The 15,146-nt window shown below is 33.6% G+C and overlaps 1 protein-coding gene and 1 long non-coding RNA gene across 7 annotated transcripts in view; one reads left to right on the top strand and one right to left on the bottom strand.

The window, feature by feature from the left end:
- Window positions 1–13,967, top strand: part of PCDH9 (protocadherin 9) — a 989,134-nt gene extending 975,167 nt beyond the window's left edge. For all 5 annotated transcript variants that reach the window (XM_082365924.1, XM_082365921.1, XM_082365923.1 and 2 more), the window contains one exon: window positions 7,339–13,967. In XM_082365924.1, coding sequence (XP_082222050.1) covers window positions 7,339–7,712 — 374 coding nt within the window. In that variant the 3' untranslated portion in view covers window positions 7,713–13,967. The remainder of the gene's footprint in view (window positions 1–7,338) is intronic.
- LOC309615933 overlaps window positions 1–15,146 on the bottom strand; it is a 182,303-nt gene that overhangs the window by 49,608 nt on the left and 117,549 nt on the right. The window lies entirely within an intron of this gene.

Here is a 15,146-nt window from a genome sequence, read left to right as displayed (position 1 = left end):
ACTTATTTCAATCATACTTTCACATTCCAACACCTATATGTGACCTAAGTAATAGACTAATCTACAGGAACAATTGATTTATGATTTCTTTGCCCTGTCTTGGACTTCTCATTAGTAGAATGAAAATAACACTGAAAATTTGATTATCTATGACAAACCACAGTGATATTTAATAAAGGAATAAGAGATTGGTAGAGGTCATGAATCAGAATTTAGTCTTTTACTCTCAATTTTTAGATGAGAAACTAGGAGACATGGAATCTAAAATTACTTTCACAAAGTTCATGCAAATTCATTATTTTACTGGGGCTCGAATCTATTTCAATTTGCTTGAGCTATGATGATCATGTGACCTGAGATTTCTGGACTAGCTCTGATTTTAGATATTCTATGCAAGAATCTCTTGAACCTAACATGAGATCAAACAAAAGTTATTCAGTGAATGAATGAGAAATGTTTTTCCCATAGGTATACTCAAGTTTGCCAAATCTACTTTTGGATTTAGACCATCCACATAACTATGCTGTACTATTTTATATACAAATCTGAGTTTAAATGGCAGTGGAATTTGTACCCCTTGATTGTTTTTCTGAGCAGGGTAATAACTGATACTTATTCCTGTGTGACAGTGATTTTAAAATATTGGTTGGACAAGGATAATGTGATCTAAAGTAGAGATCATGTATCAAAAGGGAAAGTGAGTAATGTTGAATGGTTTCCTCTGCTTTCATGCCAATGCTCATATTCAAAATTAACTTTTACTGTTTTTAGATTGGAAGCAAATTAATCAATTTGATTTGTATCTGCAACTGATCAATAAACATAGTGTGTGGAGACAGTAGGGGGGGCCTATCAAGTGACTTTACCTGACATTCTTTCAGGTCCCTGCAGATTTCCATAAATATTTAGCTTTAGCTTTCCATTCAGGGTAATCCATGAAAATGATAAGAAATTGTTATGCTACTACATATTGTCTCACAAAAAATTAAAAAGAATAGAAATAAACTGAGGGTGAAAATGAGCCAGTAAAAATACTAATTTTTTGGTTTTGGTCTCCTAGAGATACTAAAATTATCTAAAAGTGTACTGAGTGAGAATATTTGTTTCCCTGAAATTTTTAATAGGAAGATTGAGTAAGAAAAGGAGCAAGTATAATAATTAAGATTTTTCTCAGTAAATTAATAGCAAGTACAAAGCAAACTTATAGGATAAAAGCCTTCTTAAAAATGGAAATTTCTTTAAAACAAGGAAAGAAATTTTATCACTGTGCCTAGAGATCAGGCAAACTGCTTCAGCAAGTCCAAATCAGTGGATGCATCTTTCACTTTAAGATGTTTAGTGATGCACAACTCTTTGCATACTACACTCATGCTACCTTTTAAGGTACCTTTTCTGGGGAAAATACAGAAAAACTGCAAATGTTTTGCATAAAAATGATGATATATGCTCTTAATCACAAAAAGGCCATTATAACATGACAATCAGATATGTTTTGCATGGAAGAGGTATTTTTCTATAATAAAAGTTGAATGAGACAAAAATTGAGTGAGATGTGATGAATCTGAACCAAAATGATATAAAAATGACATCTATTTTAAAATTCAATTTTCACAGTCTGTTTAGTCTTATTTTACCCAATAGTAAAAATTCTAAGGAAAATTTATTCATGTAAAAGTGCAAACCGTCATATAGTATGAAACCTAACCAGAAATATGAAAGGTCTCATGATTTTTGAAAGAAAATATCTGTTTATCAGTTTCGATCTTTGGAATTAAAGGGTTTCAAACCATCAGGTTGAAAAACAGTGGACAACAGGCCAGAAGGTACATGTTAATTATAGCAGTGAGTTAATCAATGAACTAACAGTTCTGCTTCCGGGTATAATAAAATGAGATCAAAGCTCATTCAAGTATTCTACCATTTAAGTATACCTGGAGATCCATTAATTTGGATAGTTTCACATTTTAAACCTGCATCTTTAAAAGTCAGCAATTCAAGCAGCTCTATGACAGCTGTTGATGCCTAAATCATAGGAAAAGTATTTTGTTTGGCTTTGAACAGGAAGGTGGAGCAAAGATGGAGAGGGAAATACATTGAGAACTGATATAAACATTAACTGAGATGACTTTCAAGAAGCTTTTTATGTGCTTTTGTTTTTGCTTTCAACATTTAAATGCAGAGACAGATGGCTTGGACAGTTTTATCAGCACTTGTGTCTTTATACATTAAAAAATGAAGAAAGATAACCAAACTCATAGATTGCAGATTGTTAAAGGGGACAAATAATTTAGGTTTTTTAAAAAATCAATAAATATTTCAGTGTTAAAAAAATCATGATGGGGGATTTTAAGTACTTCTTTTGAGAAAAAGGAAACAGATTGGTATAATGCTGAAATTATAGAAAGTACTTATAAGCAATTTTAAATCCTGATCTGGATTCTAAATAGATATTGTATGATGTAACACAAATAGGACCTCAAAATTTATGAAAAAATTGGAGAGACAGGGAAACATAAGTGCACACATGCACCAAGCACACACACATGCACACACACCATCTCAAAATTTATTAAGAATCCAGCATATTTCTGACACATGTAATACATGTTAAATATTCAATGTTGAGGGAATTATGAAAAATAAATATAATTATTCATCAATTAAGGCGATTCCTTATAGTGATAACATTAAAAATAATTATATGTCAAAGATAAGGGATAATATTTCAGTGCATATAACTTTTGCAGTATTAGCAAAAAATTCCTGACATTTTAAATGCTATATATTTGATGGAGAATCATGAATTATTTTCAATTATATTTTGGAAAATGACAATATTAAATACCAATGCTTTATAAAGAATGTTTTTCTCCTTTTTAAAAGTAACTAACTGGAAACTATTCAATGTTTAATGCTTCAGATTATAAACTTTTAAAAGACCAGGACTTTCAAGGAACCAGTAGAATGACTGTGTTCTTTTTAATAATTCATAATAAAAATGTTTCTTTTTTCTTTCTACCAATTCATGACACAGACTTTATGGAAGAAAACTTGGAAGCACTGTTATTTCCCAAAATAAAACTCGTGTGTATGTGTGTGTGTGTGTGTGTGTGTGCGCGTGTGTGTGTTTCAGGGCAACCACTGGAAATTATATATAGGTCCAAATAAAAAGAGTAAAATTTTCCCTATTTAATGTCATGTCCCAAAATAAAAACTTGTCAGAGAATAAACAAAGTAAGCTTTCCAGCAATGCAGCTCAATTACACAAGCAAATTGTTATAATGTAGTTTAGTATATATATATTTTCCTTTTTCTTTCTTTTTTTTTCTCCTTTTTTTTTTCTTTTTTTGCTGTCTTGACTCAGTTCTGTGGCCCTGGCTACAAGCTGGTCAGTTTCCTTTCTTCAGTAAATCCACATCCCACCACTTCCCTTCTAGAGCTCTCACACTTCTAGGTCATTATGCACCCACCCTAATTGCCCCAAAGGTAATGTACCAGATATCTTGAGATAGACTCTGTGCCCTAGAGCCTGAGAAATTTTTCTAATCAGTCAATCCACAAAGGGCCGTGGAAACCTAGCTACCTCCATCCTGCTTGGTCATACATAAACTACCCCCTAGAATTCCAGCTTATTGTTACCCTGTTCCTGGTATAACCGTCTATGTGGCCCTGGCTGGTGGCCTTTTCTCCTTTAGGGCAGCTATAAGTAACAAAAACTGGCCCTCATGCAAGTGCCATCATTGTGTTGTGTCGCACTTTTCGATGGATCTTTAAATTTTATATAACAATCAGCTACCTAAAAGACTGACCTAAGAATCCACAAAACTTCTGTAAATTTATTTATAGACTTTATTAAAAGCCTTCAAATTTATTTACAAGAATGAATCATAAGTAAAATTTTTAAAGATCAATTAATATTATCTAATGGAAAAACCATTTTTTGCAAGTTAAATATTTTGTACAGTACACACAAATTTTAACTGTAAATGTCTTAAATTGTCAGTTATCTGTAAGAACTTTCAGAAAAATGTAGAGATGGAACTTGGAACAAAGTCCCTCTGTTGTCTTTTAAAGAGACAAGCCTCCCTAAACCCTACCTCCTTCCCAATGACACATTTTTCTCCTCTCTTGGCTCACTGCTTTTTTTTTGGCTCACTGCTTTTAAGGCAATTATTTGTTTCCCAGGATAGACCCAAAGCTCCATGAGGATAGTGTTGACATCTGCTTTGTTCACTGCTATATTCCTGGTGCCTGTCACAGGGTCAGCATATAGTAAATACTCAGTAAATATTTATAGAATAAATAAATGTTATCAGTTCTGAAAAACAATATACTCTATTTGTTAAAATGTGTCATTAAATTCTGAAGATTTAGGGTCCACATATACTTATAGACACACACACACCCACACACACACACCCCTAGTGTTCTCAATTATTGGGTAATATTCTTAATTTAATAAGATGGCAATGTATATTGGATAAGACTATTTAAAAAATAATCTTGGATATTCTCCCTTTTTTATGTACTCAATAAAAACCTGATACTATTAATATTTCTGAGGTAGCTGATAATTTATTTTTTCCTTTGGGGATAGCAACAGGAAAAGAAAAACTTATTAATGATTCTGGAAAAGTAAAAATTAAGGATTGATTCATAGGCCTCAATATACATTATACAACAAATTGGTGATTATCTCTGTTGATGTCTAGAAAGGAGTGAACTTTTTTTTAAATATTTAGTGTTTTTTTTTATCTTTGGCTGCGTCGGGTCTTAGTTGCGGCATGTGGGCTCTCTAGTTGTAGCGCACAGGCTCAGTAGTTGCGGCATGCAGGCTTAGTTGCCCTACGGCATGTGGGATCTTAGTTCCCTGACCAGGGATCTAACCCATGTCCCCTGTATTGGGAGGTGGATTCTTAACCACTGAACCACCAGGGAAGTCCCAGGAGTGAACATATTTAGCAGAGAAGTTAAATAATTCATTTATTAAGTATCACAAAGTATTGCTAAGGCAGAGATTTGTTGTTGAGGAAGCTTTTGGTATGATATTTGAGAAATCAGAATCTTCTAATTACTTAAGGTCTGCCTTTTAAGCAGAGGGTATCTTTAATAATTTCTCAGAACATATTCAACATCATAAAATTTTAATTAACAATTAACATTGTTCATAGATCATTGCTATTGCTAAGCACTATGAGGAATCAGAAGGCTAATAAATTGTTTTTTTCTATCAATGCATTTTAAATCCAGTTGAGAGAAAACAAAAATAAAAATGTATACTAATGAATGACATTTTTGTCTTTTGTACCCCAAAAGACAAAAAAATGTCATTAAAGTAAGAGTTGAGTGAGTGAGCTCAATTAGGAAATTTGTTATTCATTAATAAGGGAAGATCTGTGGAAATCTTCCAGGTGCATGTAAAACATTAATTGGCAAAGTTAGGGAAACTTGCTGTGGTACCTGGGAAGCAAGCTGCCCCTTGAAAGAATCAGTAATTAAATGAAAACAAGCCAGGCAAAAAGCATCATCCAGGCCTGCGATCCTGATGTAAGGGGAATGGATTGGTTTGAGCAAAATGTGTTAGCTTTGTGGATACAGAGTCACTGAACACACCAAAGCGAAACTAAAAGGGAGAAATTAGTTTGAACTTTTAAAGTGTGGGCAGAATTCAGAGGACAGAGAAAGGCTCATAGAGAAGATTAAGTTAAATATCCTAGGAAGTAAGTAATCATTTGAGGTTTGTGAGAGAAATAGTTTTAAGTAATGAACGTATGTTTAAAAAGATAAAACTATTTGCTCTTGAGGGGATGGGACTATGGGTCAGATGGGAAGGAATTTTAAGGTTATTCTAAAGAGCAGATTTTAGATTTCAAAAAAGACTAAAATTTCCATTTGTATGTAAGAGTACATTTTAGGCATTTTTTTTTTTCACATCCAGTGTCCGTTTTAATGTTGTCTGTGTGTTGAGGTCTCAGGTATTTGCCACCAACTCTTACCTATCTCAGCAGGTATTTCTTTTTTAACATGTAAGAAATAGCTAGAATATTATTAAGAAAAATAGATGTTAATATAAAAAACACACAATTATTGGGCACTTAAAAATATTAGTAGTGCTAACTTGGACTTTAGCAAAGACCTACATTCCAATTGTTGGTTCTTTTAATAGTTGAGTAGAAAAACTTTCAGGGATGTTTTCTTCATTTTTTTCTACATTTTTATTCTGACGACTCTCTATTTTTGAAAATGCTTTATGCCTCAGGCGTTCTTGCCTAACCACTTAACCTCATTCGTAAAATCAATTCCTAATTTTCAAGCTACCACTTATCATTTGACTGTTTAATCAAGGGAAAAAAACAATGACAACAAAAAAACCTTTTCCTTAACCATTTGACACTTGTTGTTTATCAGTAAAGAACTGATGTCCTCTTTACATAATCAGAGAAGAGTTTACTTTCAAAATCATGGTTAAAATGTTTTAGATTGCCTGCTGGTAAAAAAAAAAAAATAGAAGAGAAATATCTATGATGACTTATTTTCCCTTTGAATATTAGACTCCATGTGATCCAATTTGCAACTTAGCTAGACTTTCACGTTAGTGAAATTTGTGTTATTTAATGCACTTAGAAATCAAGAAAATAGGTTAAGCTTGGAAGGAACCACATGTTGTCTTTGGATGCAAATGGTGCCTTTATTTACTTGGATTTCACAATGTCAACCAGTCAACCAGGTGTATCTTTAGTAATATACTTTAGTTAAAACATTCTTTAAAATGATTATTTAACTTTTTAAAATGTTGCAAAGTTATTTTCATGGGATTTTATACTAAAAACACACGTTTATATGGAAAAACATTTTATTTTTAATGTTATATTTCAAGTAATACTTTTTATATTCAGGGAGTTGATATGTTAGCATATATTTCAACATTGCACATAACATTTTTGTACTTTTCTCTATTTCTCATGAATATGAGTTTTTTGTGGAGAAGTAGGACATAAATCAGTAATAATACATATGTCATGGAAAAAGTTCATCAGAAATGATATGTCATGGGTATATCTATTTACTCATGTATGTCTATTTATTTTTCTATCTGTCTGTATCTCTAGATATAAATGAAGGCTTAAGGAAAAGAGATAATTCTCACCTCAAGTAAAAGGAATTTTATTCCTCCTATGTTATTCTTAAAAGGATGGGGAATCATATCTTTGAATTGCTTACCTTAATACAATTCTCATGAACAAACGAGATCACCAATGCACGTTTTCTCTAAGGATATAATTTTAAATGAAAACTCTAATCACTTTCTTTCCTTATTTTGTCTCTTTTCCTCTGCAGATGGGCCTCTGGGCCCCCGAGGATTAGCTGAAGCTACAGAGATGTGCACTCAAGAGTGCTTGGTTTTGGGTCACTCTGATAACTGCTGGATGCCTCCTGGCTTGGGTCCATATCAACACCCTAAATCACCTCTCTCAACCTTTGCACCCCAGAAAGAATGGGTCAAGAAGGACAAGCTTGTGAATGGGCACACCCTGACCAGAGCCTGGAAAGAAGATAGCAACAGGAACCAGTTCAATGACCGTAAGCAGTATGGTTCCACCGAAGGCCATTTCAACAATGGCAGCCACATGATAGACATTCCTCTGGCAAATCTGAAGTCTTATAAGCAAGCAGGAGGTGCTATTGAGAGTCCTAAGGAGCACCAACTCTAAAAAGAAAAAGGCTATATGGGACCTAATAACTTTAAACTAAATAGACATGCTAATACTGTGTGTGTCAGAGCTTTATGTATTCAATAGATCTCTACAACTATACCCCTTATAGCAGGGATATCCATAACTTTGTGTTAGCACCATGGAGGATACAATGTTTTACCACATTAGAGAGGGAAGATAGTTCTACTAGCCATGTGATCTTGTTTACTAGGATTGATTAAACTCTCCAGAGACCTCTCCATTGTGCGAATATCCTTTTTTTTTTTTTTAACTGCATTTTATTTTGACCCTGGACTGCTGCTATGAACAATAGAATATGCATTTGGAGAGTAAGAAAGTTCCATGGATTAGAGTGACTGACAAACATATCCAGTTAGAAAATTGTGCTCTTTTTGTCGTTGATCTGTGTTGGGACTGCTATACTTGACATTATACTTCAAACGAAACTTAAAAAGATAAGCATTAAATCTATTGTGCTGTTAACAACATTAGTGGACACTTGTAAGTCAATCAGTGTTAAAGTATTTGTAAATAGAAGCAAGCTATTATTAACAACTTTTGTGTACTTATACCATTCACCTAAAAAACGTTGTAGCATAATTCTGTGTTTTATGGTTGCTTCTTTTCTTTTTTCGTTTGCCTCTTTGTTGCTATTTTTGTTGTTTCTTTTAGTGAAGTGTTTCTGAGTCTGTCTTGACACACGTTGTTCAAAAGATCTCAGATACTTGTAGTGAAAATAAAGGTTCTGGAATCTCGCTTCTTTTATGATAGCTTATGATGCTGGAATTCTATAAGAAATAAAGATAACAAATGAAAACTTTATATAAAAAAAAGGACTTCTGCAAAAGCTTGGAAATTCAGAACCTATCTTCTTGACATCCTTATTTTCAAAGTAGGCAAAAGCAAAATCACTTATTTAGTAGCATTAAGTGAGATAGTAATGGGAAAGTGTTATGCTTCAGAAAGTAATATATCCTGTGCTTGTCACTCATGCAAAACTAATGTATTAAATTAGCATATATTGAAGAAAAATTACTATTCAAAAATAGTTTCAATTGGGCAAATGTGTGTCTACAACTTTGTTGAAATGGCAGTTTGTATTGATCCTCATATACAATAATGTTGTTGTAACACAAGTGTTAGACCATAGCCACAAACTATTTAATGTGTTGTGCCTTCATGATGTAACAGGACATTCTCCAGGTAGGCTAGTTGGGAGAAATTAAGGGATAGATCTCTAATTATTGCTGTTTAACTGTTTGTTATCATAGTTGGTCAATGCCGGCAGGTACCAGCATCTTGTCACTTAGGTCAAACCAACAGAGTGACAGCTAATGTTAATAAGATCTCAGTTGCACGTGCAAACAAATCCAAATTCGAGCATTCTTAGGAGGTTTTTGTTAAGGCATGACAGATGATTTAAACAAATAAATAGCATGCAACAAAATGTCTTTATTGAAAGAAGTGAAAGTTATCTTAATGCCACCGTTCAACATCAGTTTAAAAGTAAAAAAAAAAAAAATTAAAAAATGGTTTGCTAATCTGATAGATAATTTGTTCTTACCAAAAATAAAATTACTTTGTAAATAGCAATTCACATTTTTCCACAGTATAATGGAAAATAATGGGTAGGAGTGCATTGCTTATTGCAGTACATATTTGTCGGTTTGTGAGGGGTGTTTGATGACTTTGACACAATAAATATCTAAACAATTATCCTTGTTACTGCTTTGCCAGTTCTACGTTATTTACAATTATTCAGCTCTTGCAATAAATGTTCTGAATTCCTGACTGTAGTGTGTTAATTCGTGGTCAAAATCCAAAGTGATGATTTTTACTCTAATTGTTAGATAAGTATATGTTAATAAAGGTTAACTTTTAATTAGAAATCAAAGAAAATTTGTTAGGGGTTTAATAATACCTACGTTCTGAAAATAAGTTTCCAAGTTAGAGTTAAATTCCCCTAATGATCTATGAAATCATTTTCTTGGGAAATTCATGGAGAAAGTTCACTTTCTAGTCAAGATTCATGCAAGTTTCATCAAAGTGAAATCCCAAGTCAGAAACTGGGCAGGTAACACTGGTTATTTAGTGAGGTTATCTTCTTCACTCTTAGTATCCTTTAATAAGATTTCATGAAACAAACTCTCAAACATTTCATTGCTGGCAGAAGAGGACTATTCAGGGATTGAGGCCTTGAAACAAGGGCCAAAACTTCCTCTATATTTATTTCAGGTTAGGAAAATAGGCTCAGAAACTGCAAAGGATAATAAGACACACTCACACATATGCCATGTATTTATATTCACCACGGAGCAACTGGATCAGAGTTTTAGGGTAAGTAAACAGGTCTGACTCTTTCTCCACAGCTTTTTGAAGAGTTGTAAAATAAGACTCAGGAGATAGTGACATGGAGGTAAAGATATTTGCTTGGACCAGTGGCTGTATGTGACACCCTAACCCCTCACCTCTGAATAAGCCAGATTTATCCAGTAGTCTGAGGCACCACCCTCCTTTCCTTCACAGGGGCAGAGCCTGCCCTAGGACACAGAGAGTGAATGAATCCTGGAAACAGGCCACTCTTTTTTTTTTTTTTTTTAATTTATTTATTTATTTATTTATTTATTTATTTATTTATTTATTTATTTATTTATTTTTGGCTGTGTTGGGTCTTCGTTTCTGTGCGAGGGCTTTCTCCAGTTGCGTCAAGCGGGGGCCACTCTTCATCGCGGTGCGCGGGCCTCTCACTGTTGCGGCCTCTCTTGTTGCGGAGCACAGGCTCCAGACGCGCAGGCTCAGCAGTTGTGGCTCACGGGCCCAGCCGCTCTGCGGCATGTGGGATCTTCCCAGACCAGGGCTCGAACCCATGTGCCCGGCATTGGCAGGCAGATTCTCAACCACTGCGCCACTAGGGAAGCCCCAGGCCACTCTTGAAAACAAAAATCCATGCCTGCTCAGTCCCTCTCTCCATTTTTTACCAGTCAGATGTCATTCCTTTCTGCCTTGAAGAGCGGAGCGAAAGGTGAGAGAAAATAAAATATTATTCTCCTACTTTTTCTTTCCCTGAAAGAGTGGAATACAAATGCCTTCCTCCAAACCAGAAGTTTGGAAAAGAAGCTCCCCATTCCACCATATTTCTTCTAATAAATGACAACATCTACTCTTATCAAGGCATTCAGTTATATGTTCTGTAAAAATTAAAATAAGTAACATTACAAACCAAACTGAAGTATTTAGTCATTAAGTAAATAATACATTCATGATAACTGATCTTAAATATCACCCACATTGTTTTATTGTGTAGACATTGAATGTTATAAATCACATTTACCTGGAAATCAAAGGCAGTTACATTTCCTAGGAAAGCACACATATGAAATGTATAAAAATAATGACTTTTAAAGTGATTATCAAATGCTACAGTGCTATATGCCACACATTTTCTAAGGTAGATATAGAAATAAACTTATTAAGCTAAATATGACCTGTTTGAATGAACATTTCTACACATACACTAACATAAATTATATATTTAAATAATGGATATTCATTAACAGACAACTGAGTAGTCATTTTGCTGCACTGATGCTATTCAGCAAATCTCATTCAGCATAGAGTGGTGTTCCCTCCCCCCGCCCCATCATTCCTTAGCTAAAGTAAGAAATACAGCTGAGGCCTAGAAGCCGTTCTAGTATTTATTAAACTCTCTTGAATAGAAGCCAGGAATGGCTAATTATTATTAGTGAGGAGTTTTGGAAGCCAGGGATGAAAGGGATGCCTTGTCAGTTTCAATTCTAATGTGGATTCCAGGGTGTTACTTTGTAAGAGGGCAAACCAAACTATGAAAAGGAGGCGTGGTGTTAGGAGTCTAAAAACGCTTCATTGTTCTGCTTTGTTTTAAGTAGAGCTGATCTTCTCTCCCTAAAGGAAGCTCCTTCATTGGTTCTTTAGAAAGAGATCGCTTTCAAATTCTCCCAGTGTTCTTAAAGGCATAGTGATCACATAATGATTTCTCTATATACTGTTCTCCCCTTATCACAACTACCAATCTAAATTTTAGTACACATCACCCAGGTTTTCCATTGTTGAAAAAATATGAAATTAATCTCATAGTAATAAAATACTTCTGTAAGACATACAGTATTTAAAGCATGACTATCATAATAATATTTCATTCACATTTAGTTCACTCAGTTTTCATTTATATTAATGAGTATTCCAAAGATACCAATTTTCTATTATCGTGATGCCACCATTATCCATTTTAAAATATTAAATAAGGTTTGTATTTTCTACTTAAAAAATGAATTTTATTTTCTTATTTCTTAGACTTCTTAAATAGTGCACCACAAAATGAATTGAGTTCTGCCCACATTTTTGTTATCCTAACATACCACATCGTTCTTGAAGCTTTATAATGAAAAGCTCTTTTTAAATTAAGTTTTTCATTTTTTACCCTAAAATTTTCTTTTTAAAGTTCTATGGTTGTGTTCTTATTAGAGTACATACAACACAATTATTATTGAACTCATTCAATGTCAAATATTATAAAGTCCACATATTTGCAAATATGCTCAACTACAGTAATTTTTCAGATACTATTACAGTACTATTTAAACTCAATCCCTGTATTTTCTGGATCTTTGTAGTTCTTTTTAAAAAACATTTATTTTGATATAACTTGCATATCACATTGTATTAGTTTCAGGTGTACAACATAATGATTCAATATTGGTATATACTGCAAAATGATCACCACAATAAAACTAGTTAATAGTCATCACCACCCACGAGTACAATTTTTTTCTCCTTATGAGAACTTTTAAGATTTACTCTCTTAGCAATCTTCAAACATATATTATTATTATGTTATTATTATTAACTATGGTATATTATCTTTGTGGTTCTTCTACCAAGAACTTTTTTTTTTCACCTCCAAATTCACCATTAGTTTGGCATCATCGACATAATCCTGAATAATGATACTCAAAAAAATAATATTGACCTTGGAACTCTAACACAATCAATCATTGATAACAAGGTCCTCAGTAAATATAAACTAGAACCCGTTTAGGTTACACGATTAGGAAATGGTAGCAAAATGCATTATTTGCAAAAAACTGAAACACTCCACTCTCCATATTTTTAACTCTTCTATTCCCTTCTCTCTACTTACTGGAATTTGTCTATTTTCCCCTAGGGGAACTCCAGACAGTTTTCAATATGTTTCAAGTACAAAATTACTATGTTTCCAGGAACTTGCTGGTTTGGAAGAAACTTCTTAGGAAGCAAATAATTTTCATTTTTATCCAGCGATTGTTTTTTCATGGAACCCATTTTCCCTTCTGTACTCCTGAAAGTGTGCACACTCCATTGACTGTGGTATGTGGTCCCTGCTTTTACAGGTATTATTTCCTCTTTGACACTTCATGACTTGAAGTTCTTACCAAGCCTCTCTTGTGCCCTGATGCATTCTCTGTACATGGTCCACCCCAGCACTGTTCACCCCACCAAGAAGAGGCTTTTTATGGCCATTGGACTTACGGAAAAGGCTAAGATGGTAGCAGCTATCATTTTAAAAGCACATCTCATTTCTACCAGAAATAAGTTTTAAATTGCTTTTTTTCCCAAAAAAATCCATACATCAAAGAAAAATAAAAATAACAGAAAAATTACAAAAATAAAAGACAGAAAATTGAGGCAAAGGGATTATGTGTGTCTATGTTTATATAAATTCATGTCACCAGTTCTGCATACTTTCCAGGATTGGGTCATATATTTGTCTCTAAGATTACAGGGAATGAAAGCAAGATAAGCAAAAAAGCACTCCATTTATCAGTGAAATAAATAAAATATATTTTACATTTTTTTGTGGATAACATTCTCTCTTTTTTATTTTCTCCAAAGTCTGATGACAAATGGACCATTAGAAATAATAATTTTGAACAGGCTTATTTCTTCAATGTTTAACATTTTTAAATCATAGTTTAAGTAAATCATGAATATCACTATATAAACTATATGAAATTCTATGTAAAATATACTTTTCTCCTTCACTTTTAATAATATTTTTCAATGTTTATACATCACTAAAGTAATCCTTTTCCACTGTTTGGAAAACATCATAAGAATATCATCTGTGCTGGTCCCCAGACCACTCACATCACCGAGTTCCCCATCACCATCTAACTCTCCTCTCTACACTATAAAAGGGACTGCTTCCCTTAGGAAAATTTAGCATTTCAAAAGAAGAAAATAATTTCCTAGGCTGCTACAGCCAAGAGGACCAAATCGCTATAAAACAAAACATATCAGCTTCAGTAATATGCCCTCATTCTCCCCTTGTTTAAAGCATCCATCATAAAATTCAGTTCAGGATCTAAAGGACCACTGTCTCTGGATGTGGCCAAGGTTACAAAAGATTGTTAAAATCTTTCCTGCCCAGTATATATGGGTTAGATGTCCTTTAGTTAAGTTCCATAATATGACAACTGATGAACAATATTTTTAAAATTCAGGTTTTACTTACCTTTGGTTGTGATTGTCCCAAACAGCAGTGGGGGCTTTACTCAGAACCCAGAGATCTTCAGAGTAACTGCCAGAGAACCCTGGCATACACATCATGACACAGAATATAATTTCCTAGGAAAATCTATCTAGTTACACAGTTGCCAGACTAAAATTTAAATATGTGAGAAACATACTTGCTGTCCTTTGTTTTTTCTACAGCATATAATTATTATTCAATGAAGTTTGTTTATTTTATCCATCAATAATTATAATTGCACTTATATAGCACTTACTCTGTGCTTAGCACAGTTCTAAGGATGTACATTATCATTTAATTTTCTCATATACTTTGTTTTCTAGGTATTGTTTTTTAGGTTTATATTACATTTTTACAGGTGAGGAAACTGAGATACAGGGAGTTCAAATGAATCTACTCTAGATGGTACAGCAAGCAAGCAGCAGTGCCAGTCTCCTGGTCTGACCATAGAATATGCGCTTTTACCCACTAAGCCATGCTACCTCCTTATGAAAGATCCAAGCATTTTTTGACTCTGGGACTGAATGATAAATTGCTATTTTTTCTAAACAAGAGCAATAAAATAATTTATTAACTTGTTCTGAAATGAATATCTCCCTTCCATTTAGAATTTGGTTTACCCACTGGATGATATATTTATATGTTGGCTTAAATATTTTATTTATTAAATGTGTAGAAATTGTGCTTTTCAGCCTTGGGGCAAAATAATGCAGTCTAAAATGGCACACAAGTTTAGAGAGACTAGAGCCTAAACAGTGCTCCTGGGAAATCGGGCTAACGTCCCCTCTGCTAGATAAAAGTGCTGAATTCTTTTCATATGCCCCAGATGTATCTATTGACAGCTCACACCTTTTTACACATAGCACTTGCCTTCTGTTCCCTAC

The sequence above is a fragment of the Balaenoptera borealis genome (assembly GCF_965194805.1).
Source record: "Balaenoptera borealis genome assembly, chromosome: 18".
Taxonomy (NCBI): domain Eukaryota; kingdom Metazoa; phylum Chordata; class Mammalia; order Artiodactyla; family Balaenopteridae; genus Balaenoptera; species Balaenoptera borealis.
The sequence above is the reverse complement of the archived record's forward strand: the minus strand, read 5'-3'. Positions and strand labels throughout refer to the sequence as shown.